General features: G+C 42.3%; 1 protein-coding gene and 1 long non-coding RNA gene across 3 annotated transcripts in view; both read right to left on the reverse strand.

The window, feature by feature from the left end:
* Positions 1–10,786: 10,786 nt before the first annotated feature.
* LOC146444257 (uncharacterized) overlaps positions 10,787–27,086 on the reverse strand; it is a 271,742-nt gene continuing 255,442 nt past the window's right edge. The window contains exon 2 of the long non-coding RNA XR_014849858.1: positions 10,787–11,687. This is a non-coding gene — a long non-coding RNA (uncharacterized LOC146444257). The remainder of the gene's footprint in view (positions 11,688–27,086) is intronic.
* REPS2 (RALBP1 associated Eps domain containing 2) overlaps positions 12,298–27,086 on the reverse strand; it is a 93,474-nt gene continuing 78,685 nt past the window's right edge. For both annotated transcript variants that reach the window (XM_085051475.1, XM_085051464.1), the window contains exons 15-18: positions 20,684–20,767; positions 18,639–18,784; positions 16,443–16,548; positions 12,298–15,835 (exon numbers count right to left, since the gene is read on the reverse strand). In XM_085051475.1, coding sequence (XP_084907601.1) covers positions 15,767–15,835; positions 16,443–16,548; positions 18,639–18,784; positions 20,684–20,767 — 405 coding nt within the window. In that variant the 3' untranslated portion in view covers positions 12,298–15,766. The remainder of the gene's footprint in view (positions 15,836–16,442; positions 16,549–18,638; positions 18,785–20,683; positions 20,768–27,086) is intronic.

The following is a 27,086-nucleotide window of genomic DNA, read 5'->3' on the forward strand; positions in this document are numbered from 1 at the left end:
ATATTTTGGAAGAATGCATCAATTGTCTTTTATTTAAATGTGGAAACAAAATGGAGCTTTCCTGGTCCTCCAATCAGCACTAAATCAAGGAGGATTAACCAGCATGCAGCGTATTTCTCATTCATGCTCATTTGGCCTCTTTTTTTTTTTTTTTTTCCCCTAGAGAGTTTTGGCCTCTTATCTTCAGCTGACATTATACACCAATCACACCATCGGTGCTGAAAGCCAGGCTAACATTTGTGGCAGCAGCTACTTCTCAACTAAATCCCCATGTTTACCTTGAGAAATGCCAATCATTCTCCAGTCCCAAGACCCAGACCATGCAGTGTTGGTTACTGACAACATTTACCAGCTGCAGCAAAAGTCTCATCTGAGCAACCTTTACCTGGAGAGGCAACTGCAACAGCAATTGCAATGCATGGGCCACTTTCCCCTATGGGAGCAAGGACACCCAGAAGCTCAGCACTGGGATGTGGAACTGTTAAAGGTCAGGAGACACCTGGCCCCCTGGAGCCTCACTGAAAAGGGAAACTTAGTGTAGGTGATAACAGTCAGATTGAGGTCCCTGCTGAAGTCTCCTGTCATCTAGAGTTCATCATTGAAAGGGAATTTAGCCCTCTATCTCAAGGGGTTTGTATGCTCAAATGGAATTTTCCAACAAACCCCCTAAGTTCTGCAAAGATTAAATGTAAAAGCTGGGGAATTTGTCAGCTAGCTCACTGAAGTAGAGAAAAAAAATGTAAAAAAAAAAAAGAAGGGCTTTTCATAAATAAAATACAACCAGAGTAATAAAATAAGCATGGTAGATTCAGTTTTATTTGTTTTTATACTAATTTTATGCTGCCCCCGCAAACTCAGTATACCACAGCTTTGTATATTAAGAAAATATGTGCAATATGGAAAGTATTAAGGATGTGTTGCAGAGGTTGCTTTAGAGGAGAGTCGTTACTTTTGGCTGTCTGAGGAGCTGTCTAGAGTCGAGGAATGTGTGTGTCAGCTGATTAAAGACCACAGAAGCGATTAGTGAGGGAACCCTTAACAACGCTGCATGTCAATGCACATCTTGAGGTTAAGGAGTTAATTGCCTCTTTCAAAACTGTGGTTTCAAGACTTCTGCAGACCTGGGAAGCAAACCCAATGGCAGCTTGAACTTGGTCCACAGTTTTCAGAATTCATTTCACAAATACAAAGGCTAGATATGTCTCCTTTTAATTCCTGCAGAGCATTTTAATGCTGAGGTAAATGGCTAATTCTGCGAAGAATGAGGCAGCCATGAACTACACAAGTGTTTACCCATCACCTCCCCCTGTTTGCTCCAACTTTCTATTTTCAGGAAAGCTTTTCCTTGATTTATGAAGCGCACTTCTCCAAGAGTTCAAGTGTGGGTACCTTCCACAAAAGCGCTGATGTGCAGCATGTCCTTCAAAATGCCCTTCCTGCCCCTGGGAACAAACACTGGCCATTCTTCCCATGAAACCATTCTTTCCCCATCCATGCAAGCCTGAAGAAATAAATATTGTCCAAAAATTAACAGATTGAGATGTTATAGACTGAAGGAACAGAAAGACATTGTGTTGAAAATGCTGTAGTGTCATTATTGCTTCTACATGAGAAGCTGGAGCACTTCCACAGGGCAGTGCTGCCTGGACCCACCCTGGTGGGCACTGGATACCCTCCAGCCTGGCAGGTGCTGCCTGGAGAGCTGTCCTGGGGGTGCTGGGTGCACCCAGCATCCTGATCTCTCACCTGGACTCCACACTGCCCACACTGCTCACACCCAGGCCACTGCTTTTCGGCTGAAACACTGAAATGTCACCATTAAGAAAACTAGGTGGTATTCCACCAGAAGAGGTCCCAGATCATTTCCAGCTTTTAGGGCTGTCCACAGACAGACCATGGAAATCAGGGATAAGACACAGATATTTTTCAGACAAGATGGACCTGCTCAAGGCAAGTGCTGCTTATGTCTCCCACTGCTACCACTGGGAGGACTGCACTGTGCTAGCCCAGTCTTGGGGTGTGCAGGTATTGCTCATTGTACCACAGTCTGGGAGCAAATTAAACCCAGAAAAAGCCCCAGCTGAGTGGAGGAAAAATAAACATTTGTTCAGGTCAGCTACTCTGATCTGCTCACATTTTGCTCAGCTCCCCACACAAGCCAAAGACACACGGTAGACACAATCTATAATCAAGTGGGTCTTTTCTTACCACTACATGCAGGCACTGTCAATCCTACTTTGACTGAGACCAGCTGGCTCTAGGTGAGGCCTTACCCTGAGCCAACCTTGAGTAAATAATCTTTCCCTCTAGCTCTGGATCTGCAAACCCTGATCCATGCCCCTGCACTGCCTGGCAGGCTGGGAAGGTTCAGGGGGAATTAACAAGCTCAGTCAGTGCCTGCAGAGTCCATCCTTTCAAATGATAGATGTTGGGAGCAATGGCTGTGGCTGTGGACCCTTTGTGTCCCTGCCAGTAGCTGCTTAACACAACTACAAGTTTATGCACCAGCAGCTTTAAACAATAAGCAAGGTCCTTCATGACCTCAGCTAAATCTTTAACCTGAGAAGGGGAGAGCAGCTTTAATTTGCACAAGCACCTGCAGATTCAGATGTTTATTTCAGTTGTTTTGTTGGGGTTTTTTTTAAACAGCTGGGCTTGTCTTCTCTAGATATGAGGTTTTTCTTGAGATATTCTGCATTTAATTATCAGCTGGGATAGGAGGCTTGCAAGCACAGCTGTTATTGCAACATTTCAATGCTTTGACTTTGAGGCCCAGATGGAGTGAGCTGTGCAAAAATGAGGAATCAAGAGTAAAGCAAACTTTCTCAAACTTTCAAAGCAACTCGATGTGAGAAGCAGACTGGGATGGATTAAGGGCCGGCTGAGCTGATGAGTCACGGTGCTCCACTGACGTGACACCATGCTGGGGTACTCTGCCTCGGCACAAATGCTGAGAGGAAGGGCTCCTCCACAACATGCTGATGGAAATCTCTCTGCAGTGCTGGGTAAGGATTTGGCTCTGCCTTTACTTGGTCAAATAGTCTTCATTCTTTCCCAGGAGCCCATCACAGATAATGGCCTTGTTTGTAGAAGAAGGTATTTGGCTGTTGAGTGTAGACATGGGGATGGCATGGGCTCCTTGGCTTGGCTGCTCATCCTTTCTTCAGCCCCAGATGCACGAATGGCCTCACAGTAAACCAAAGGAAGGAATTAGTTTGGGGTAAGACATGTTTTTTGCCAGGTTGGTGTTAGCTCGTTTTTCTCCCCTGGCTGGGGTGGCAGCAGGACTCATAGGGCATTGCCAAAGGGGAAAGAGCAGCTGCAGGGCTGGGAAGGCAGGAGAGCAGTGCTGCTGCAGGATGGTTTGAGACACAAGAATGATGGGCCACAGAGAGGTGCTGGCAGCCCTCCTGTTCTCACCAGCACAGTGGCATGGTGGGAGTTGCCCTCTAAACATAGTCCTCTCTCCCTCTTAGTGCAGAGGGAGCCCAGGCAACTAGATGACACCAGAGCTTTAATTCCTAACCAGGTAGATACAAGAAAGCTTAACTCCACCTCTGATGGCTTCTCCAGGCCACAGAAAAGGATGTGAATCCAGATTTCCATGGCTCGTGCCCTAATGCCTGGACAATGTTTCCTTTCTGGATGCAGGCATCTGAGAGCCAGACTCTTCTCTGCAGTATCAGTGGCAAAGAATCAAACACAATGACAGCAAAGACAGCCTCAAGCTCTTTTTCCTCTCAGAATTAAACAGATTATTTCCTCAGGATAATATTTTATTAATATAACTGTAACCCACCCCATCAATACCTACATTTACGAGCAGCTTCCTGTCAAGGGCTCCTGCTGCTGTCCACTGTGCAGGACATTGGCTCCAATGCTCAGCACCTGCCCCCACTCATTCCCAGTTACCTTCATGCTAGTGAAGGTTTTGGTTTCCCAGTTACCTTCATGCTAATGCTCAATAAAGTCCAGGTCTCTACTTCCTTGTCAGCTGGTTACAGATAAAGGGAAAGGCATCCTGTCTTGCTTTGGGGGCCAAGGAATCCAGCCCACAAGCTTAAAGGAGTGGATTTCTAGGAAGGCAGGATTTCAGACAGCTTTGTGGAGCTCTTCCTATTGCCTGTGCAAGAAAATAATCTCTTTGGCTGGCTCATCCCATATTAGCCTCCCGATTCATCCCCCCTACTCTTGAGCCAGGGCCATCCATACTTCATTAGTTCACTGAGCCCTGTTGCACCTGCCACATACATGTTATTAGGTCACTCCTGATTAAATAATTCAGTCTCTCTGAAAAACTACAGTCTTCAAAAAAGTGGGTTATGTGCTGAGGCCAATCCTGTTTGCCTCAAGGAAGATCACTGCTCTCCTGCCTCTCCAGGGCACAGAAACAAGAACTCAGTTTCATTAATTTTCCCTGGAGAAACACTCAGCGAAATAATTATGATCAGCTGCTGCCTAAACATGAGATATATGCAGGCTACAAATGATAAGCAAAATACAGCAAGAAATGTCTTCTAATTTATTTTATAAAGCTGGATATGGCGGTCAATGCAGATGGGATGTTCCCATTTCTAATGGGATAATATTGACCTTGTTTAATCAGAAAATCACAGACTGATTGAGGTAGGAAGGGATCTCTGGAAATCACCTCAAGCAGGACCACCTAGACCTGGTTGCCCAGCCCCACGTCCAAATGGCTTTTGAATATTTTCAACAAGGTAATCTCTGCAAAACTCCCTGGGCAACCTGTGTCACTCTCATAGTGAAAAAGTGTTTCCTGATGTTCAGAGGGAACCTCCTGTGCTTCAGTTCGTGCCCATTGCCTCTGGTCCTGTCACTGGACACCTAATAGTCTCAAACACTCTGGCAGTCTCCTCTGAGAAGGTAAGCCTTGGTCATAGAGGAAAGTACAGGACACACATGTTTACCCCTTTGCAATGGGTCATTGGAAGTCACAGTTACTGAACCTTCCACCACTAGAAGGACCTTCAGGCTATTACTTATACACTGAATATGATGCTTTAGGATGGGAGCAAAGTTGTTGCATGAGTATCGACAGCTGAACAACACTTCTGCCTATTTGTTCTCTCCAGTATTGACTGTATTTCTTAAAGCTCCAGCTGTTGGAAGCAAGGGATTAAAAAAAACAGTAAGCTTAGCTTAGCTTCAGAAAAATCTGTGGTCAAGAATTAAAAAGGGGTCCTGAGTAAAAATGCAGGGGCCAGAAGTCACATTAAGCAAATTCCCCCATTTATTTTTTAGATCTCACTGTTTTTAAGCTCACCTCATGGTTTTGCAAAGCTGGATTCATAAATATCAGTCACTGAGGCTTGTAACAGCTTGGCCAACATGACACAGGGAAAGTAAAAATTAAACCTCTTTTAGATAAAATTGGTTTTCCTACTAATTTCTTAAGCTCCTAATGAACTTCTAGAACTTAATCTAGTTTTGCCACTTTGTGATATGTATTGATTTTTGCAATTTACTCAACCCAGACAATGAAAAAAGACCAGTCTCTCTGAGTACTGAGGCTGCCCTTGACCTGCAGAGTTACTGCTTTAAACCTAAAGCGCTTGCCTACAGCAAACTTACACATGCAGCAAACAAATTCACATTTTCCCTGTGTGTCAACCACTTCCCACTGCAGTAAAGGATGCATAATGAAACTACTCTCAGAAAGTAACAGCTACAAACACATACATCTAGGTTGAGGATTAACATAAATAACTTGTGTCCTTCTAACAGATGAGGGGATTATATGGTATCCTATTGTGTAGGCAGTGCATATATCAACCTCATTTCTTCTAGACAAAAGCTAAATTTGAGGCCTGAATTATTGCTTCTTCCCTAATGATAAAAGACAGCTGCATAAGGCAAAATGTGCAGTGATGTCTGAGCACAAAAATGAGTGCAACTCCCAAAGGCTTTGCAAAATTCAAAGAGGAGCAATAAATACTCCTGTTTAAGGCAAGTAAAAATTGAGACATCCATTACTTTTATTAGAACAGATTTTGTTATCTCACTCCTCTCCTGCCTTTGATCTTGCTTCTTCTTCCTGAGACTAAATAGATTAGCCTGTTAATGAGACACCTCAGGATGTAAAATTACCTGCAAGATGGTCCTTCTCCCTGTGAGCTTCCCAAGCCCATGCTCAGAGTCACTATTACCATAAGTTCCAGAGCAACTCATGAGCTTGGGATTTGCCTTCTCAGGAGATGCACACAGTGATGCTGTTACCCAAGGGAGTGGAAATCAAAGATCACCAGGTCAGAGGACAATTTTCATCCATCTGAAGAGACACCTTTAATTAGCACCATTTTTCAGGAGGATATAGGGTTTCAGCCAGCTGAGGCCTGCCTCTCCAGCTCTCACAGAAACTTTTCAATGCAGTTCTCTGAAAAATGCAGTTACAGAATGTACTTGCTAAGGGGTAGGGTGGCTCATACATGCATCTGATTGTTTGCAAAAATATTATTGCATTAAAATGATGCCTCAGGTTTGATGCAAACATTGCAAAAAGAGTGAGAAACAGATTCACACCATCTCTTACAGACTTGCACAGTGTTATTTACAAATTCTCAATTGATTCGTATGATCCCACCATTCTAGTATGCCAGCTGATGTTTGCAGGGCTGCCAGATAGAGGGAAAAAAGAAAATAAGAAGTATAAACTCCTGGGTGTAATGATGTTGTACTTTACACAGTCACTGCTTTAGAAATGAGATGGCAACAAACTGGCTTTAATTTTGGCTACCCTACCACTACTATAAAAAAAAGAGGTCCCAGAGAGAAGCAACAAAACCAACTAGAGACAAAGAAATGTCTGGAGGAAGACAAGCTGAACAGATGGGAATTCCTCTGTCTATCCTGGAGAAAGATAACACAGGAAAAGACAAAAAAAAATACATATCCAATAATGAACTTCAAAAAGAAAAGTAAAGCAGAAAGTTCTGTAAATATGTCTGTATAGAGGTTATACTGCTGAGTGTGCATTACAGGTATTTCAGCTTCAGGCAGAGAGAAATTGCTGTGTTCAGAAGTGAAGCAGAGGATGGCCTTGAGCACGCACTTCAGGTTCCAGGGGTGCCAGAAGAAACACCAGCATGTCAGCTAAGGCAGTGGTCATCCAAACTCTATTTACTGAATTGTTTCTGACAACTTTAGGGCTTTTCCTCTAACACTTTTAGTGCTGCGCAATGTAAGACTGACATCTAGAATGAGATGGGCCAACCTGGAGTTACAGCCCTGCATGCCCTGTGCTAGTGTTGCTATTAGTCTCAAATATTATTATTTCTGTAACTTTTCCCAAACTATGTCATGCACTCTCAGGTTTCTGTGCTCAGTTTGAGCTGAGTGCAGGTTTCCACTGACCATTTCAATATTCAGCTTGCAGAGATCCAATCTACAAGATCCTGTCCATCCAGATGATGTCTTGTAAAGAGGCCACTTCATCATCTGCAGCCAAAGCCACTTCCAGAATCAACTAAATCAGGGCAAAGTCATAAACCCAACCATACATTTATACAGGAGAACAAAAGCATGATGAGTCCCCCAGGCTATGGACTGAAAGCAGGACCTGCCAGTTAGCACCTGTGCTTTGCTCAGCCTTCCCAGTTTGTGCTAAACCAAGCAAGTGCCAAATCTAGAAAACAAGGCAATGAATCGAACTAGAGAGAATAGTAATAAAGTACAGCTGAGGATTCAACTAATTGAAACATGAATCAGGCTAAGTTAGATTTAAAACTAAGGTGGGGGAAACTAAACTGCATTTTTCTTCCTCAAATTAGAGCTAACCTCTGGTGGTTAAATTCAGAGTTGGAAGAAGATGCTGCTGGCCTGCCTCCACCTCAGCCCCTGCAGTCCAGCACTAGCCCTGGAGTCTGCCACACTCGACCCAAACACCCATTACTTGTTTGCTCTTTCTCTGACATTGCTCCAAGTGCACTTAATGGCCAGCTCTAATTGGAGCATGACATACCTGCAGCAATTTGAAAAGCTGTGAGAATAAATGCATATGTGTTCCTATTTCCTCTTAGTGATTGCGTGCGTGATTGGAACAAATAGATTGGAGTGAAACAGGTAGGCCAGTTCCAAATCAGAGCCCCTAAAAGTCCTGGGATGTGAGGAGTCCTGGGATGCCTGGATCAAAGTTCCTGAGGATTTTTGCAGCAATGAATTCAAAAAGCACAGCCCTGAAGAGGCACCTTCTGAGTAATACAACCAGATATTTGGACAGCAATCAAAGCAACGTTTTTTTCTCCGACTGGTATGGTACTACACACTGGAAACATACCTTTCCCAAGGAGGGTTTTTTAATCCTAGGAGACATTTTGACTGATAGTCTCAGGTGACTGATGACTCTGGCAGCACTGATTTCTTTAGCATAAATTGAGACACCCAAAAGGGAGTGGTATTTCTGCTGGCAGAGAATGGTGCCCCCAGTATGACCCACTGGGAGAGCCAATTGCTTTTGGAAGGACACAGCTCCTTCACCCAAGGTGATTACTCTGAAGGGAAATTGCTGTAAGAGCTCATTAATGAAACAGGAAGCCATTATTTCTGACCAAGTATACAGTGTCCTTTACGGACAGCACGGGGCTGGAAAACAAACCCAGGTGAGATCATGTGCTGGCCTTTTCCTCTCAGATAAGAGTGCGAAAACTGCAGTAAACAATGCGTGCTCTGTATCGCTCTGCTCAGCCCTGGTATCGCTGCCTTAACGCAACCTAAACCTGTGACAGACAGCACAAACTACTGAATTCCTAGAGTGACCTTGGAAGGGAATAGCTCAAGTATCAAGTGGCAGCCCTGCTCTGAGTGCCCTGGTAGCGAGGTGTCCAGCGAAGCATTTTTAAGCAGGCCCATTTTGGCCTTTGCTGCAGGCCCATTCTTCTGTATGGGCCTGGAGCAAAGTGGTGGAGGCACACTGACTTCCCTCCCACCTCAGAAGCATGATTACTTTTCTGGAGTCACATTGTCCCTCCATCGTGGTCCTACCAGAGCTGCCATACTGCCTCCTTCTCCTCTTTGCTCCTAGCTCTGGATGCCATTTGCTGCCACAGAGCTGACACGCTCTTGCTGCTCTGCTCCTGCTCATCTCTGCGGGGCAGGGAGGCCTGCTGGAGGGCCTGTGGCAGTGACAATTACCTGCACATTTGCCAGCTGTTATATCCGTGTTTTATCGAAAACCACAGCACACTGATGAGTTCCCTACACGAACCAAGGATGGCATATAAAAAGGTAACATTTCTTGTGGGATCAGCCTAGGCTAAGGAAGCAATCTTCCCCTCTCCCTCCCACCCTCTCTCCCTCCCACAAAAAACAGACTAGATGCAATATATAGCTTTAGTCTTGTCTAGCCCATCACATTTCTGATGCATAAAGCATCCTCAAAACGTCCTCAGATAAGGTATTTTTCCTACCTCATGCAATTTAACTTAACAATCAATAAACATAAACCAATCCAGGATTTAACTGGGAATACTAATTCAGCATGTAGTAGGGGGACTACTGGGCTAACACATCTGGGGCACAGCTAATGCCCCTGCTTCCAGATGTGTGCCCAAAACGGTGGGTTCTCAGGCAATATTGAGGATGTGAGAGCCTGCTGCAAGCTGAGCTCATGTCCCCAAGGTGCATTTGAGGGCACTGGGAAACAGGAGGAGCGACAAGACCATGAGGTGAAGGAGCTCTGATTTGGCTATGGGCTACAGGTACCTGGAGATTACATTTCTTTGTTAATTTTCCATTATTCAGCTTTATTGCAGGATCCATGTAAACATCCCACCAAAGCAGGCATACTTGTAAAGCAGCACTACCTCAAAAAACAGATAATAAAGGACTTTTGGAGCTTCTCCTACTTCTTTCCCACTTAAACTAAGAAGTCTTCTCTGGATCAGGAAGATGCATTTTTAATTTTTAAGAAAGATTATTGGGAACATGAATTTAAATACAGAGAGCCAATCTAGATTTGCATGAAGACACCCCAGAGTACCATCTAATTGTAAAAACTAAGAATGGAGAAGCCATCTAAATCCATCCCACTGCTGATAGAGAATAGCTCCCCACAGGGTATTTACAAGTTTTTAACGCCTTGGCCTCGTGCCTCACATGCACCAGAGACATACTTTTAGGCCAATAAAACATCCCTTGTCATGGCTTAATGCTGGAAGAATTAATTTATCACTCATTATTTCCTCTTTTAAAGCTCTGCTCTTTGGATAGCTGTGACATAATTCTTAAAAATCACACTAGTTAAAGAGCAGAATACGCTGTCCCCTCTGGCTCTCTGCCCACAAAGGCCAGCTATTCAAATGGTTTCCTTTTCCCAGATTAATTTTAGTTCCTGCAGCTGACAAGGAGCCAAACCCACTGATCACTGGGATACTGGGTGGAACACCTGGAGTCCTGTGGCAGGTCCTGCCTGGGCACTCTCCGACCAAGGGGCCGTTGGAGGCTGTGAATGGTTTTCCTTTCATGGTGGTGAAAGGGTGTCCCTCTTTGGGCTAAATCAGGGAGTTATGTCTGAATTCTGACAAAGCGAGGCCTGACAAAGTAAAGATGAAGTTTTGACTTAACTGGAGCCTAAGGAAATATGATTTCACTTTAAATAAGTCTCTCTCTGTCTCAATCATGTACACACAATCCCAATGTAAGTGATTTCATCTTTCAAAGCTGAAGGTCAGCCATTTCAACATGGTATTTTTTCCACTGAGTGTCAGTTTCTGGTCTCCTGGCAGATCTGCACCATCAACATCCTAAATAAACCACAAAAGCAAGGCAATTTGAACTCATTGGACGCTTTTATTTTAATGTAGCACCCAGCTTCATATCACATACATTTTCCAAAATTAGATGGGCATAGTATAGAACACTATACATTTTTCACCTTACCACGGGGACGGTCTGCAGCTGTGAAAACAAATTACTTAAATCTGGCTATCTAATTTATAAGTTAAAATTCAAATATATAATAGCCTTGGGGTATTTTTTTTAGATTAACAACAATAATGCTTGCAATACAACTTTTTATATCAAAAAATCAGTAACAGAGTAAAACATAATGCATATGTTCATAGCACATATCAAGATAGATGAAAAAAGCTTCAAAATACATAATCTCTTTTCAAAGATACTAAATCACTAAGATTTACTTTTTTTTCCTGAAAAAAAATATTTACTCTGAAAAAATTTTTACTCTATAGTTGATAAAATATGCGCCTTCATGAACTCCTGCATTTTCTCATCAAGGACTGTGTATGCTGAAGACCAAAAGGCTCATGGTACTGGAAAATGGACATCCCTCATTTCCCAGCTAGCAACTTTTACAGGATTCTCTTCCTCCTGATTTGGAAGCTCAGCTGGAAGAAAGCAGCCTATGCATCACCAACAGGCAAATTCACTTTACGCCCATCCTAAATGCTTCCCATGAAGGGTTCCAAATCCCAACCATCCCTCTGTGGTCACTTTACCATGCAAAGCCTCATCACCCTATGCTGGCTAGCCTTGGCAGAGTTGTGGAATCAAGAGAATGGTTTGGATTGGAAGTGGCCCTGAAGATCACCTAGTTTCAACCCCCCTGCTGTCTACAAGGACACATTCCACTTGACCAGGCTGCTCAAAGCCCGATTCAACCTGGCCCTGAACACTTCCAGGGATGCGACAGCCACAGTTTCTCTGGCAACCTGGTCCAGTGTCCTTGTATCTAATCCAAACCAGCCTCCTTTCAGTTTGAAGCCACTGCCTCTTGGCCTATCACTACATGCCCTTATAAAAAGTCCCTCTCCAGCTCTCTTGCAGCCCCCTTTAGGTACTGATATAGATGAGGTGCTCCAGCCCTCTGATCATCTGTCAAGCTGGAACTGTCTGGATGATAGCCAAACAAGTTCCTCTCCCTGATGTGGATACAGAATTTCCAGCAGCAGAACTACTGCCATGCAGCCTGAAGATAATATTTTGACTTTAACAGGATATCCAACAATTTACCAGTAACAAGGCTGCATTGACAAATCACTGAGACTTTTTTTACTCTCCAAAACTCTCTGGAAGAGCAAACTGAGGGCTTTCTGGAAAGAGCTGGTAATGTTTCCACTGCATCCTAGTATAAAATTAATAACTAGGAGAAGGACATTGATCCTTAAGGATTGTGTGTTCACAGGTAGTTTGTTTAATAAAGGAATGCCTCAGAAATGGAAATTGTTTGCCTTGCTTAATTACCAAGTCATTATTTATTTTGAAAGGCTCAAATAAAAATGGCTTATCTACAAAGGCAACAAGTCACTACTTAGCTGGGCATTTTTCTTTTTTGATCATGGAATTACCATAAGTTGAAACAAATACAGGTATCAGGTGATATGAATGTTAACAGACCTATAAAGAAATGCATGAACAAAAGGAAGACACGTGAGCGGAAACTTACACCCACACTGAGGAAGATCATTATCTGCTCCACCCAGCCCTGTTCTGCAGACAAAAATATTTAATTGCTCACTGAAAACTTGAAAAGGAGCACCAGGTTAGCACATCCTCTCAGATGCAAGGATGCTCCAGCTCCTGTTCCCACTTATTCTCTCTTGCTGGGCATGTTGTGCTCTCCCCAGGTACCTACAGAAACCATGAACTGAGGACAGTGAGAGCTCGTGTATGGGAACCTGATCTCGCTCCTTGGTCAGGCTGGAAGCTGGGGCAGGTAGATCTTAATTGCTGTTCTGGGTCTGGCGTATCAGGGGTTTAAAGCTGATCACTCACCTGTAGCTCAAGAAAGTACCCTGAACATCAAGCCTGTGAGGTCTCCCTTTCTGACCAAATGGTTTTGGATGTAGGAGCATCTCCCACCCAAAGTTTGAGAAAGTAAAGGTTCCTGCAAGAAATTATGATTTTGCTACATCCACATTTTTCTAAACGATAAATAATTTTGAAGAAAATCTGTAATAGTGGATTTAGATGTGAATTTGGACCAGCCAGGGTCTGTTAACAGTAGCCATGAGCAAGGCTGCATGGAGCAACTGCCAGAAGCACTGGCATAGCTTCATGATGCCTTCTCCTCTCCTCAAAATGCTAACAGCTTCCCAAAAACAGAATTTTTAATTTTGTGTGGGCTATCATAAATGCTTAACCATTGGGACATACAGAAGAGTAACCTCCTGAATCATATGTATAACACACCAACACCTCTCCTTGAATATTTCACTTTACTGATGTGTGAAGTAGAGTATCATCATCACAGCTGACTTTTCACCAAAAAGAATACAAATCAACTCACTTTCTAGTCATTGAAGCTGACTGGGGTATTTGATTGCAACACTAAAAATGCAGGGATTGTTAAATGCTTTTATTTATTAATCCAGTGGTAAAGTAACAGTCAAGCAAGTATTTCATTGTTGGCTAAGCAAGCATCATAATTTCCAGGGAATGAAAAACCTCCTGGATTTTAGAAGAAAGACATTTGAAAAAGAGAGTATAAAGCAGACTCTTCCACTCTTCCCTTGAACAGAGTCTATTCCATAAATAACTCAGGTGAAATAAATAGGAGATTATTTCAAAGGAAGCTCCTATCAAAAATGAAAAAGTCCTCCACTGCCTTAAAAATGAAGTGTGCACACTTCTTTGTTATCATTTAAATGCTTTCCTTAAAAAATCACCCATAAAAGAAAAAACAAGTGTGCCATATGGTTATTTCCTATGAAATAGTAAAGGTTTATTAACCAAATGACAATGCATGAACTAAAAAGCAAACAGAGCGAGCACTTAACCTGATTGTATCGCAGGAATGACTCAGTAGTATTATGAACAAATGAAATAAATGATGATAAATTCTCAACAATACCACTATTTGCAAGAGGGCAGTGGCTCTTTTGCAGCTTCCCAGAAAAGCTTGCATTCCTCACATTTTGTCACTGACCAGGAATGACCATCTGACCCCAGCTATGCAACGGTCACATGAGAGAAGTCCCAAATCCAGAAAAACAGTAATTGCTTGTTGACATAGTGATCTTTAGTTGAATCAAAACTAGTGTATTACAAAAACAGACTTTCAGTAACAATTCTGCAAATGCTTATTTTCACCTACAGACTTCTGGATTCATGTAACCCATCCACATTCCTTTCAGCAAAAGTAGACTGTTTCCTTATCACTTTGAACACTTCCAGTGATGCCTTTCTTAACTCTCAACAAAACTTTTGGCTGCTCTGGTGCCCTCTATCATGCCACGGCAGCCATTCCAGGACACACTCCAAGGGGAGGCTCCCCAGCTGCTTCAAACCTGCTTCTCCTTCCTCTCAGCTCCAGGGCCATCCTATAGCTACAGGGAGGAAGCATCACACCCACAAGGGTGACAAAATTGATGCACCATTTCTGCAAGGTGAACACATACAGTAAATCAGGTCAGTGAAATATGTGCAGTGTCACGTTTAAGGTGGACAACAGGTAGGTTACACCTTCTTGCAGTAAAGCACATTGTACCCATGGTGGGAGCAGGGCTGACCTTATTATGTCTGAACTCACCCAATCCAAGAGCTCTGGCTCAAGAAATAAAGCAACATTAGTTAGCCAGGTTCCCCTGCAAGAACTGAGCCCAAAGCCATTGACCACTGCATCCACGGAAAAATCCCCACGGGATTCAGCTGGCCCTGGATAGAATGCAGGTTAAAGATTAAGCTTTGCTTCTTCATTTAGAAAATAGATGGGCATTAGCAGCTTTCTCCTATCAGTAGCATCTCCACTGATGTGCAAAGGAGCCTTAACAAAAGCCTGCTGTAAAAGACAATTACTTCCATCTCATATTTTATGGCTTCATGCACAGCACTTTTGCTATCTTTCTTCTTCTGGAAGTACAGTTCTTGTGCACATCCTTAAAACAAATCAGCAGCTATTAAGACAACAAAGCAGACTAACACAAATGTACATAGAATAGCTTTTATAAAAATGCCCTGAATGCATTTTTAACCTTTTGTTAGAAATACACTGCTGGTTAAAGAAAAAAAGCTATACACCAGCCATCTCAAACATGCTAAAAGAATGCCGAGACACTGGTAGTTTTGCAAGCAAGTGCTCAAATACTGGTGATTAGAAACAGATGTAGCTCAAAAAGATTTTTTTTCCTAATTTCCAAAATAATTATATTTTAGTATTTTTTACTGTTCTCTTACATGATTTGAACTAATAAAATACAGTTATCTAACATTAAAATACATCCGTGATTGTATAATAAACAGTACTAAGAAAATAATTATTTGACATGTGGTTGAGGATAAAGATTCTGTACATCTTGCAAGTTTTATTCCTATGGTATGTTAAATCCACAGGTACTCTACAATGATACAATCCTACAGGAATAGGTAACATCTAGAAGCACATCTCAGAGGATGAGTTTTCAGTTTAAGCAAGAATTCAGGAATGCTGTACCTCTTAATGATCGGGGCAAGAGGTGCTGCCAAAACACATATAAATCAGGAATTCTTTACATAAATAAAATACTCTCAGGTTATGAATTTCAGTGATAAACTGCATTTACACATTAGGCTGGGAAGGGGGAGGAAAGAAGGCAAAGCATCCTCCACTCAGAAATATTCCACAATCAGGTATTTCTTTTCTGTACCTTCCTCACCTGCAAAGGCAAAATGGGTAATGGGGTGAAGAGAGACCCAGCAAGGCCAGTCCTCCCCCCTGCCCTGGCAGAGACCCTGCTCAGCTGCACAGAACACCTCTCCTTGCCAGGCTGCTGGACACTGCTCTGCTCCTGCTCATGCACGGCCGTGCGGGAAGTCACAAGACGGTGACAGGACGTAGCTGCTCCAGCTGTGTTTCCAAGGCAATTCGTTCCTTGTGAACCTCCTGCAGGAGGAGAGGTGAGTTATAACTTTTGGGACGCACCACCCTGCTCCAGTGGGAGGAGCAGCCTGGGCAGCCAGGCAGGCTCTCACTGACGTCCCATGAAAGGGCTCCCTGACAGGGTGGGAGCTGGGCTGGACTACAACTGCTCTGGGATGCGGTTCCCCATCTGGGCAGGCTCAGAGCCCCAGTGTGGGAATGCACTTGAACCTCCTAAGCCTCAGTGCGAAATGTGCCTGAGGAGTACCCAGCAAGTCTTCTGGTCCCCATAAAAACAGCAGAGCTCTGCTCTATCAGAAAGCTTCCAGACAGCAATACAACTTGAAGGACAAGCTCAGTTTTTCTTCTTTTGTGTGAACTTAGGCAAACTTCTCTGTCTTTTTCTGCTGTAAAACACAGGTGACAGCACTGGCCTGCTAAAGATGGAACCAAATGAGACCTGACCCAAGGAATGATGGCAATATGCTGTCATTTTAATGCATTTTAAAGCTTTAATCTCTCTGCTTATTTCCATTACTGTCCTGTATTTTGTTCTGATTTCAATACTGCTGGAGGTAACATGTAACTGACTGCAGGGAGCTTCTTCATTGATTTTCAATGCATTCCTTACCTTCAGCTGCTGCTGGAGCTCACTGTTCAACCTGGCGAGCACAGCATTGGCTTCTTTGTTTTTCCGTATAGCGGTCTGAATAGCCCTTTTCTGCTTGGAAGACTGTCTGCCAAACACATAAATACAAAACATTTCAATTAAGAGCCTCAACGCTGGCTGATGCCAGAAGAGCAGCCAACCCATTTTGCATAACTCTCTGCACCCTGGACTACACTTCAAAGACAAGGTACCGACTACAGATTTAAGAGAAGGAAAATGTAATACTGAAATGAGATGGCTGAATCAGGTGAACTATTTGAAGCTTGTTTACCTGAGTGACAGAACTATTTTAGGCTGTCTCAATTATTTCAAAATCACTGCATTCTCATTGAGCTTAAGAACTATCCCTGCATAGTTGTGCTTATTGCAGCACCTTTGCATTAGCTGTTTTCAGACACTTGTAGAGTTTAAAGAGTCAGGAGTGGTTAACAGAAAAGACAAAAATACATTCTATACAGAAAGAAAGGATATTGGCATGAAAATGCTGTCTCAGATTTTGGGGACCCTGCTGATTCTGGTGTTTATTTCAAAAATTAATACTTCTTTTATTCAAAGCAGTCATTTCCACCAAAACCATCTGACATCACAAACAGGAAGATGACTGATGGACTTCCCTCAGCTCTTTTTCTGGTAAAATAAAGGACGTATCTTTTTCATTTTAAGAACTTATTTTATTAATTAGGAATGTTTATTACTTCACAGCCTGTGGTAACTGATCTGGAGGAAATGACAGCTATGCAGACAGGTATGAAAAGAGACAGCTCTGTATATGAGGGCCAACCTATTCAAAGTAAGAGAGATAACAACAGCAAAAAGGAAAGAAAATACAGAAAATACTGACTGAATATCCAAGCCCCTTTCCAAATAGATGATTTTAAAGTCTTACATGAAGCAACAAGAGCTCTTTAATGCCAGATTTGATCTCAAATAGATGCCCTATTTAAATATGGTCAGTGGCACACAGTCCCCATTAGCTCTTCTCTCTTAACAGAGATGATGACACTGATTTTTGCAATAGACTTTCTCGCAGCACAGAGACAGGACTTTATGCTGTTATATTCCAGTGAACCGTCAGTTTTCTGCTTCACTATTTTGCTGCAAACTACTCTCCATAGGCTATAAAGTAATAAATGATAGGAAAAAAAATAAAAGTAGGGCAATATATGTCTGTGACCATTTTAACATTTTAGGAAAGACAACATACAAGACAGGATTGAGATGTTAACAAATGCTGTTATCTTTGAACCACTATGGAATATGCACTCCCAAAGCACAAAACAGTACTTTAAGAGCATCCTAGGAGTCTTATTACTTATTCTAATCTCCAATTATGCAGCACAGATTCAGTCTACTGATAAACAGTTTGCCAAGAAATGCTCAATTGATTTGGGCAGCTTGATTTTGTTTCAGACTGAATCAGATGTCTTTGCAAGGCTCTCAGTGATGCTGGGTGTAATGTTTGTACCCTGCTTCAGCTGAGGGAGATGCACACACCCAATAGGGTTTCAGGTGCCTTCTCTCACCATTTGTACAGCCCCTTCTCCACCACGACTAAATACACTCAGAGTGAAATCCCTACAAGTCTTTGCTGCTGACAGCTTCAACAGCTTTACTTATCAGAGCAAGCAACAAATTTTGGGTTTGGCCATTATTGGATTATCACAAGTGGTCTGTGGCTCAACTCACACCAGTGGCAAGCCCATTTCCAACATGCCTTGCTTTGGAGAAATATCACAAGGATATGACCAACACCAAGCATTTCATGATTCAGCTTCCGGGGCATTTATTTGGTTGTATCCATCCACAGGAAAATTCCAGAAGACACATGCTAGGCAGAAACACAGACTCTCACACATAAAAAGAGCTGTGTTAGAGATGCTGGTGTTAGAGATGGTTTAACAGCTAGGCTTGCTCTTCAGCCATGTCTACCAGCTACAGAAGCAGGACACCTTTGAAGAGGTTATCTATCTGTCATATACCACCAACAGTCATTACAGGCTTAGTTTGCATTTGAGAAGACTGACCCAGATTTCAGAGACCTGTATCTTGTGAAGCATTCTCAGAAACAGAACTACTAAGCATAAAATAGTGGAAAGAGCAAACCCTGCTACATCAGATCTCATGGTGCAGTTTAGCATGCTTGGTACAGGTTTTTACTTTTGGACTGGGAGGTGAGGCTTGACTGCTGGCAAGGAAGAAGTCACATTTATAGTGGGAGAAAGCTCGGGGGTCTCCAGCCCTTGTGCCTCCGTCCGGAGCTTCCTGCGGGCAGGTTTGGAGGGTGGCTGAGCAAGAACAACCTCCTGAAAGGAAAAAGCACAGCAATGTTAAGTCAGGCCATATGTGTCCCATCATTAGGCTGGAGAATACTTGTGACACATAAATTGCTGACAGCTGGTTAAAATTTCATAATTTAAAGAGGTACAGAGCTTAATTCAAATTTGGTAATAGCTTCTCAGGTTTCTGACTTTGAAAAAGGAACAATAACTCCTATAATCCCTTCATGAATGAAATGGTGTTTTGCCTTCATCTGGATGGCAGGCTCTTCAGAACTGGGCTGTATAGCTCAGTGTGCATTGGGTGGAGGTGGAGGGAGGGGTATAAACACATATACTAGCCCCTAGTTGACCCAAAAGCATTAAAAACAGATCAGGATTTATTCTGACTATGCTCAGTTGGAAAGAATCAATAATCAATCACTTGCATCCCAGCTTACTGCCTCACACACCTGGCATGGAGCCTCTCCCTTCTCCCCTCCTCTCTTACATGTAGCAACACTGAATACAGTTTTGAAATACAAATACATGAAATTATCCATGCAAAATTAGCATGTTGGAACTATAGAAGGCCAGCTATTTCTCTTGATAAATTACATCAAAGAAATAGTCTGGATTTTCTAGGTAAAGCAGTCTTGGATTTTTATGACTTCAGTGGTAAGAAGTGTTTTCATTATTATACATTAAGTCATACTTTCTTTTGCAATGAGAAGTAGTTTTACCACCTTATAGCTGATTTAAATGATAAATATAAATGTATCCTCTTCAGTGTATTTTATTATTAGATCTGCTTTACAAGGGATATAACTATTACTGCCGTATTTCATGAATGAGAAAGCTGACTCAAAAAGTTGAATTGACTTGAGAAAGGTTTTTCCAGCATCACTGAAAAAATAGAGACCAAATTTTATTATCACACATTTTATTGGGCTAGATTATCTTCATCACTGTGTTTTGCCCAAATGTTAATAAATAAGAAAAAAAAAAGGAGAAACAGCAGGACTACAAAGCAGAGCAAGGAAGAAGCAGGGCCAGGCTAGAAGTAGCATATGATGAGCACAAGCAGAGCAAGGACAGTGCCCAGAAAGCCCTGTCACATACAGAAAATGACACTGAATGTTTGGCTGTGCCCCGTTACAGTAAGAAGTGTGATGTTGCTGGGCAAGGTACATACACCATCCAGCACCAAAGTTCTTGGCTGAGCAAAGGTGTTGCAGGTGCTTTCTGGCTGCAGGAGGAGCCAGAGTGGGAATGATCTGCATTTGCCCCTTATCCAAACCTGTTCTGGCTGGGGCTGGTGGAAGAAGGTTGTCAGAGCATGACCAGGAGAGGGAAAATGCTCACAGCCACTGCTAAGGCCACTCCAACCCTAAGCAAGGCCCTTCGAAGGGTGCCATTTTAATTTCAGTGCTTACTTTACACAAATTATAAGTTCATAAAAAATGTATTAAAACCTGCACATCTTGAGCAGATTTCTCCCAGTCTATGTACACTTAGTGGCAGACCTTTACCTCAAGCAAACAGGTGTGTTTACATCAAAATCAAATCCTCAATAACTGAAACCAAGAAGTACATCACAATTTGGAGGAACTACAGTGAGACAGGGGTCAAGTACAACCAAACTCTTTTTTGTTTTCCCTAAGGCTCCACAAGCCCCTATTGATTTGAAATAAATGGCAAGTTGCCTCTCTCAAAGCACGTGCATCAATGTGTACATACTAAGAGGTTTCTTAATGATTTATCCAAGCTGATGTCACACATGATCATAGCTCTTCCCAGTGTCTTGACCTCCAGAGAAAATAAACGTGTAAAAACATAACCCTAACCCTCTGTTTAATTGCTTTTAAACTTAAAACAACCACATTTGTTGTGGCAAGTTTGATGAAGGCAAGTCACTCCAAATGGTACAATGTGTGCAGATCTCACCTTTTTTGCTGAACTGTTTTCTTCTGCCTGCGATGGGGCTCTGTTCATCTGAGGATGTAATTCAACCTCAGATGGTTGCTCTGTCTGCAACAACAAATCAGTCATTGCTACACCCAGAAAATGACTAGCAGTCACATACAATAAAGTCAATGAAAGGAAACGTTACACACAAAAGAAAAGTTACTTTAACAATTCAACAGTAGGGCAAATGGAGATCTAGGGTGACAACTGAATGGATGACATATGTCTTTCACAGATTTTTAATGAAACCATATTCTTGCATTTTATTGTACTGGGAAAACAGGAGAAAAGGTTTTTTGTGAAGCATTAGGAACTATGTCTCTGAATGCAAACAATCTAGTACCCAGAATTTCTTCTAGAGTTACCATTACGGCCTAAATACTCAGAGAAAAACTAATAGAGTGGAAAAAAACCTCGAAATATCTTGGATGTGCCCTGTCACCTTATTATCACTGAAACCGAGGAAAATTAATTGGAGTCTTTGAAGTTTGCGAGGCTGGAATGACAAAGCCTGAATCATACCAAAAATTCCAGCAAAATTACTGAAAACACAAGTCATAAAAAAGCAGACACGTCTTCCCTCCTTCCTTCTCACATTTCAAACAGAAACCCAGCTGAACACTCACCACCCAGGTCTGCACATCTGCAAAACAAAACACCTGATTCCCAACATATCTGACTGAGAAGTAAATTAAAACAGAGGGGTAATCCCTCACGTTGCCTCTCATGAAAGCTTTCTGCACCTTTTGATTTCCTCAACCAGGACAGGGCACTGGGGAGGGTGGCGGGATTTAGAGCTGCAGGTGCCCGGGTGCACAGCAGCAAACATGGTTATTATAAACATGGTGTGGCTGCTTTCTGTCCAGAAGGCATGGACTGGCTCTCCAGGATGGGGAAGGCAGGCAGGAGCAGGAGACTGAGGGTACTTGGCACTGACAGACAGCCTCTTCTCTTTCCCAGCTTCTGCCAAGTTGGAGCCAGGCTGGCAGTGGCCCCCAGGCAGGAGGGGCAACCTGCTATCCTGTCCTCTCCTCAAATAAGGCTCATTTCTACACAGGTGAAAGCCTGTGTTTAAAACCAAGTCCAAGGCAAACCCCAAACTTTTAAGGGACCAGGATTTTAGCCATAATAATACTTTGTTGCACACTAAAGAATCTCACTCACTGCTGTCAAGAGCTTTCTGCATAGACCCACCAAGCTCTGTAGCAGTCACAAGTTTCCCAGTGCTTAACTGTAAGTTAAATAAAAATTATGGAAAGCACAGAATTTGGTATATTCAAAAAGGAGCAACTTTTCCATATCACTTCCATTCCTTCCATAACAGACACAATAAGAGCTGTACAGTGAGGTGCAAGGGAAATGTGGTTCTGTGGTACTGCTCTTTGCCAACCATAAACTATCAAACATGTGCACAGAGGAAGAAGATCTGGATTTCATTTTTTTAAAACACATGTGAAATTCCTCGGGAGAGAGGGAAAAGGTATTTTGACTGACAAGATTTCTCTCCCACCATTTTTTAAGTGTGCTACATCTGTAGTGCTACCTGATAGTTAAAAAAAAAAAAACATCAAAGATCCCCTCACACTGTAATCTTTCCAGTATTTGAATATTAATTTTTTTTTTTTATTTTAGTAACTACTGGATGCTAACATTTGAATTTTGAAAAGCTTTTTATATATTAAAGGGCTTCCTCTGCAAATGTAAATTTCTGGTTAAAGAGAGTGAAATGGAAAAAAGCAATCTTTTTTTTGTGTATCTATGAAAATCAAAGACCTTTCAAAGTCCATTGAATGCAACAGAACATTTCTTTATCAGCAAGCTGAATAGCCCATAACCTCCCTGATTTCTACAACCACTTTTTATCTATTTCAAAGAAATGAAGACTCTAAGCACTGGTAACCATAGCCTGGCAAAGTCCACGAGGGTTTAATGAATGATTTGGGGATGGCAAAGCTCAAATAATGAACAGAGCCACACAGTAAGTTTGGGCCACATCAATTTGACAACCCATTCATTCATTTAGGGACAGTAAGAGTAAACCCAGCCCTTCAGAGAGACATGCAATACACACACTATAATGTCCTCATGGTATAGCTTTGCTGCACAACACAGAACAGTGACAGGGTACAGAAGGGACAGCTCTTAATGACCTTTCTTGGACAGGGAGCACTAGATACCTGCCTTAACCTGGCCAGACAGGCAGTTTCTGGTACTCACACTCTTGTTGGAGCCTAGATTAAACCTTGCAACAAAAGCAAGAATATATGAACCTATTCCACAGAATGAAGAGGGGAAAAACCAACCCAACCCCATGTTATTTATGTACAGATAAAAAAATACAGCTTTTGAAGAACCAGTATGTTCAAACAGTGTTGAAGTAACTGAACAGACTGGTATTCTACCATGTCAGATTCAAATAATTGGAAAAATTGAAATCACTGTCAGACGAAGGGCCTAGAGGGGATAGAAAATTAAAAAAAAAAAAAAAAGGATCCAAACTTTTGCAGAACCACCCTCTCTTTTTTCCTTTCTTTCTTTCTTTCTTTTTTTTTTTTTTTTAATAATGGTCTCATTGCAGGAGACTACTGTTTTAAACCAAAGGGAACTGAAAAGGGAAAAAAAGGGTAAACCTTGTATTCTGGTGAAAGCAAACATAAATGGCAGTGATGATGTCAAAAGGGGTAGGATTTCAAAATCTGTGGGAGCAAGACACAATCTCTGTGAGCTGAGTATGGTGATGTGTCTTTCAGGCACAGCCTGCAGCCCATGCTCAGGGCTGTGGCACCTGCCAGCTGAGGCTGGGCCACTGGGCTGGCCACCTCTCCCTGCTGCCAGGACAAGAGGATGGCAAAGTCCAGCAGCCAGCAGTACAGGGGCTGGGAAAAATAAAAAAATTAAAAGCTACATCCGATCAAAAGAGAAAAAAAATGAACAAGTTATGGTGCTGCAGCTCCTGCATAATGAATAGAACCAAGTGACTGCCATGTCCCTAAACTGCCACCTAGTGGCACGTGGGACAGGCCATTTCGAGTGCTTGGCTCATGCATCACGGATCAATGCAAAGAAGGTTTGCTGGTTTGCAGCAGAAGGTTTGCAGCCAACCCAAAAAAGTCCTCTCTGAGAGGCTTTGCAAATACATCTGCAAGCTGAATGTCTCCCCACATTGTTCCCACACAAATTTGAAGGGAAAAACAACTCTCGCTTTTTCTTTTGGCAGAGGGATTCTTCGCAGATTTCCTTCCCTTCACGGATTTGGATGTGAGGTGAAAGCCAGTATTTGCAGCCTTCTGCTATTGGGCAGAGAGAGCCTGGCTCAAATGTACTCTAGTCCTATAGCAGAGCACACAGAAAATGAAATCCATCAGGAGCAGCTGAGGTGAGTTCCCCTTAGTTCTTCATCATATTAATACCATTCTTAGTACAGTCTCCAGGCAACTCATTCAGAAAAACAGCAGTAAACTACCTTCCTCCAATCACAGAAATGTCTTAAAATTTTCACACATCTTGGCACAATTATATTTGGGGTTCAATTCTTCACCATTGGTTGATTAATTATACATTATGCAATATGGTGTTCTAAAGGAAACTCCATTTATGGCAGTGTGGAAGTGCTTTGATGGAGGTATCTCACATCCTCAGGATGGAGTAAACTACTGACATTGGGAATGCTGCTGTGCTGCCCAGTATGGCTGGGAACACACCCAGGGTTACAGGAGATGGGCAAAGAATACCCTCATCATCTGCACTATCAGCAGTGCAGAGTCTGCAGACCAGGCCTAAGAGCATCCTTATTTTAGGAAGCACGGTAGGTGACCACAGAAAAGAGCAAGAGCGTCCTATTCCACATCTCCTGAAGAGAGTCTATTTGCAGAGCCCCGTCCAGTTATTAAGACAGTATCTCCCCTTTCCTCAGTACAGTCTTGAATTTCCTAGGAATAGCCAAACCTTCTCATTATTCCAGGCAGAAGGTAGAAATGGCCAACAAAGTTTCTGTGCAATGGCCACAGACAGAGCCCAACCTGTGGCCTATGACCAGCACTAAGCATTAGAACAAATAATTCCTCATCATTAAAGAGAGTATTAGGAGTTGCAAATGCTCATTATTCCATCGCATGATCCCTGACCAGCCATTCATAATCTCCTCATGCTCCATGTGACGATACTTAACAGTACCTTTCTAAAAGAATATGTAACGCTCACTTAAGCACTGAGTGCTTCGAAAGCCTCGGATGAAAGATTTTCATAACTGTAAGAGAACACAGTATCTAAACAACTGGTTCTTTGCTTACATTTCCAGTTCTTTTGCTTTGCAATGCTGGATTATATGTAGATTTCACACCCACTTTTCAAGACAATCCGTAACTGATCTTCCAGAACAGAAGATCTACACCAAGCTTTCATACTTCTGTTACCTGACAGCCTTTTTGCAAGAGGTGAAGTATATATATTCAATCATTCCCACAATTCAATTTCACCCACACTTCTGCTCCAGGCTAACTTTACACATGGAAATAGTCCCATTGTAGTCAATGACACTACTCACAGAAATGAAATTATCTCTGTGCATTCATTGGAGTAGCCCATAATCATTACCTATATAGTGCCACTGCTTAGCTTTGCAAAAAAAGTATTGAGAACAGCTTAGCTGTAAGAAAAAGTAGGATACTAAATATGCTTAACGCTCTGTGTGTGCCCATTGCAATCTTCTATCATCTCTGCATAAGTTCATTTAAGAGGTGTTTTGCTCCTTTCTAAACACTCATATTTTTGTGCTTGAAGCCAATTTCTGAGAAGTTGAGACATCTCAATTCCAGTTTCTGTGAGTCTCCTGCATCCCACACTGAATCATCAATTCTTTTTATTGCTTATTACAAAAACTGAAAATGGTAAGACAGAAAAAAACCCCACAGGGGATGCAAATGCAACAAGCTGCCAGGGTCTTAGTGTGCTGCCTGCTTTCTCAGCACTGTGCAGCCCTGAAGTTTTGATAAGCTTTTTCTTTCCCTGAGCTATCTGAGGGCTGGTGATAAGGTTGAGGAGAAAGACAGTAAATACAAACAAATTGCTGCAATGTTCAGCTCATTCACAAGGAAAGAATAGGACCCAGATGGAAGCATTAACAATCTGTTTTAATACTTCAACTTCCACAAAACCAGATTAACGTAAGCTAGAAAGGCATATGTGCATTCCACTAGAGATACAGGCATTGGGTTCTTAGCTTCTTTTTTTGTTGTTATGATAAATGTGAAGCCAAATTAAAAAATTGTTACAACACATTTTAATTAAGATACTCGCCTTCTTCCACTCTCCCAGAAACCTCTTTAGAAAGGATTTTACAGCATCCATCAACTACTCCTCAAATTCAATTTTAACTGTGCTACTTTCCACCACTTCTTAAACCGTAATTTATTTTGTCTGGCTGTCTTAGATTTAATATATAATTTTCATGAGAGGAAGATAATCCATTTGTATTATATTAAAGTGGCAGATGGCAAAATCTTTCATGTTATAGAAGACTTTCAGTTTCATTACTGTTACAGGCTTCTTCAGTACCTATTCCATGGCTTATACAACATATGTTATTTTGCAGCCAAAACCATGGGATGATCAAAAACCCTCAACCTTTTCTTGCACAGTGGTTGTAAATGCAAACTAAAGAATCTTCATTTAATATTCATTTCATATAATCACTTAATATAAAATGGTTGCTTGGGAGAATACTGTAATGTATAAAATTGCATGGTGCCAAAAGGAAAATCTTTACCTTTTTTTGGAGGGGAGGGGGTAATTTTTATTTATGTAACAGAAAAGTTCCTTCCTGCAAAATTCCAGATGTCCTGCCAGCACTTGAAATGCCTCATGTAATTTTACAAAATAAAGGAATGCCTGAGCATTTTCTCCAAACAACCTTGTAAGAAAGCCCAACCTCATCCTCCATGTAATCTCTGCTTTAGCCAAAGACGCTGCTGTGGGGGGGGATGCCTGGACCACCTCCCAGCATGGAGCCTGCACATTCCCACTCTGGATGCCCAGAGGTCTCAGCAGGACAGGTGGGACTCCTTCCCCACCTCTTGGCCTCAGCATGGGCATGTGTAATTGAGGGTTACAAACCCAGCCTGAGCATACCCTGCCCTCGGAGCTCTCCATGGATTCGGCAGGACGTGGAGCAGAGACAACTTCTTGAACTGCGTCCCAGTTTTCACTTGCAGTTCTGGATGATGAATGGCCAAAAAGCTTCAAGGAGTTACTAAGTATCAAGTAACATTTGGAGAGCAGAGCATTCAATTCATTAAAAAGAATAATATCTTTGCTTTCCAACACCACCAGGTGCTGTGACTGGGCAGGGTGACCCACCCATCATCCCTTACAGTGCTTCATTCCC

This window comes from Lichenostomus cassidix, chromosome 1, assembly GCF_008360975.1.
Source record: "Lichenostomus cassidix isolate B80296 chromosome 1, HeHo_3.0, whole genome shotgun sequence".
Taxonomy (NCBI): domain Eukaryota; kingdom Metazoa; phylum Chordata; class Aves; order Passeriformes; family Meliphagidae; genus Lichenostomus; species Lichenostomus cassidix.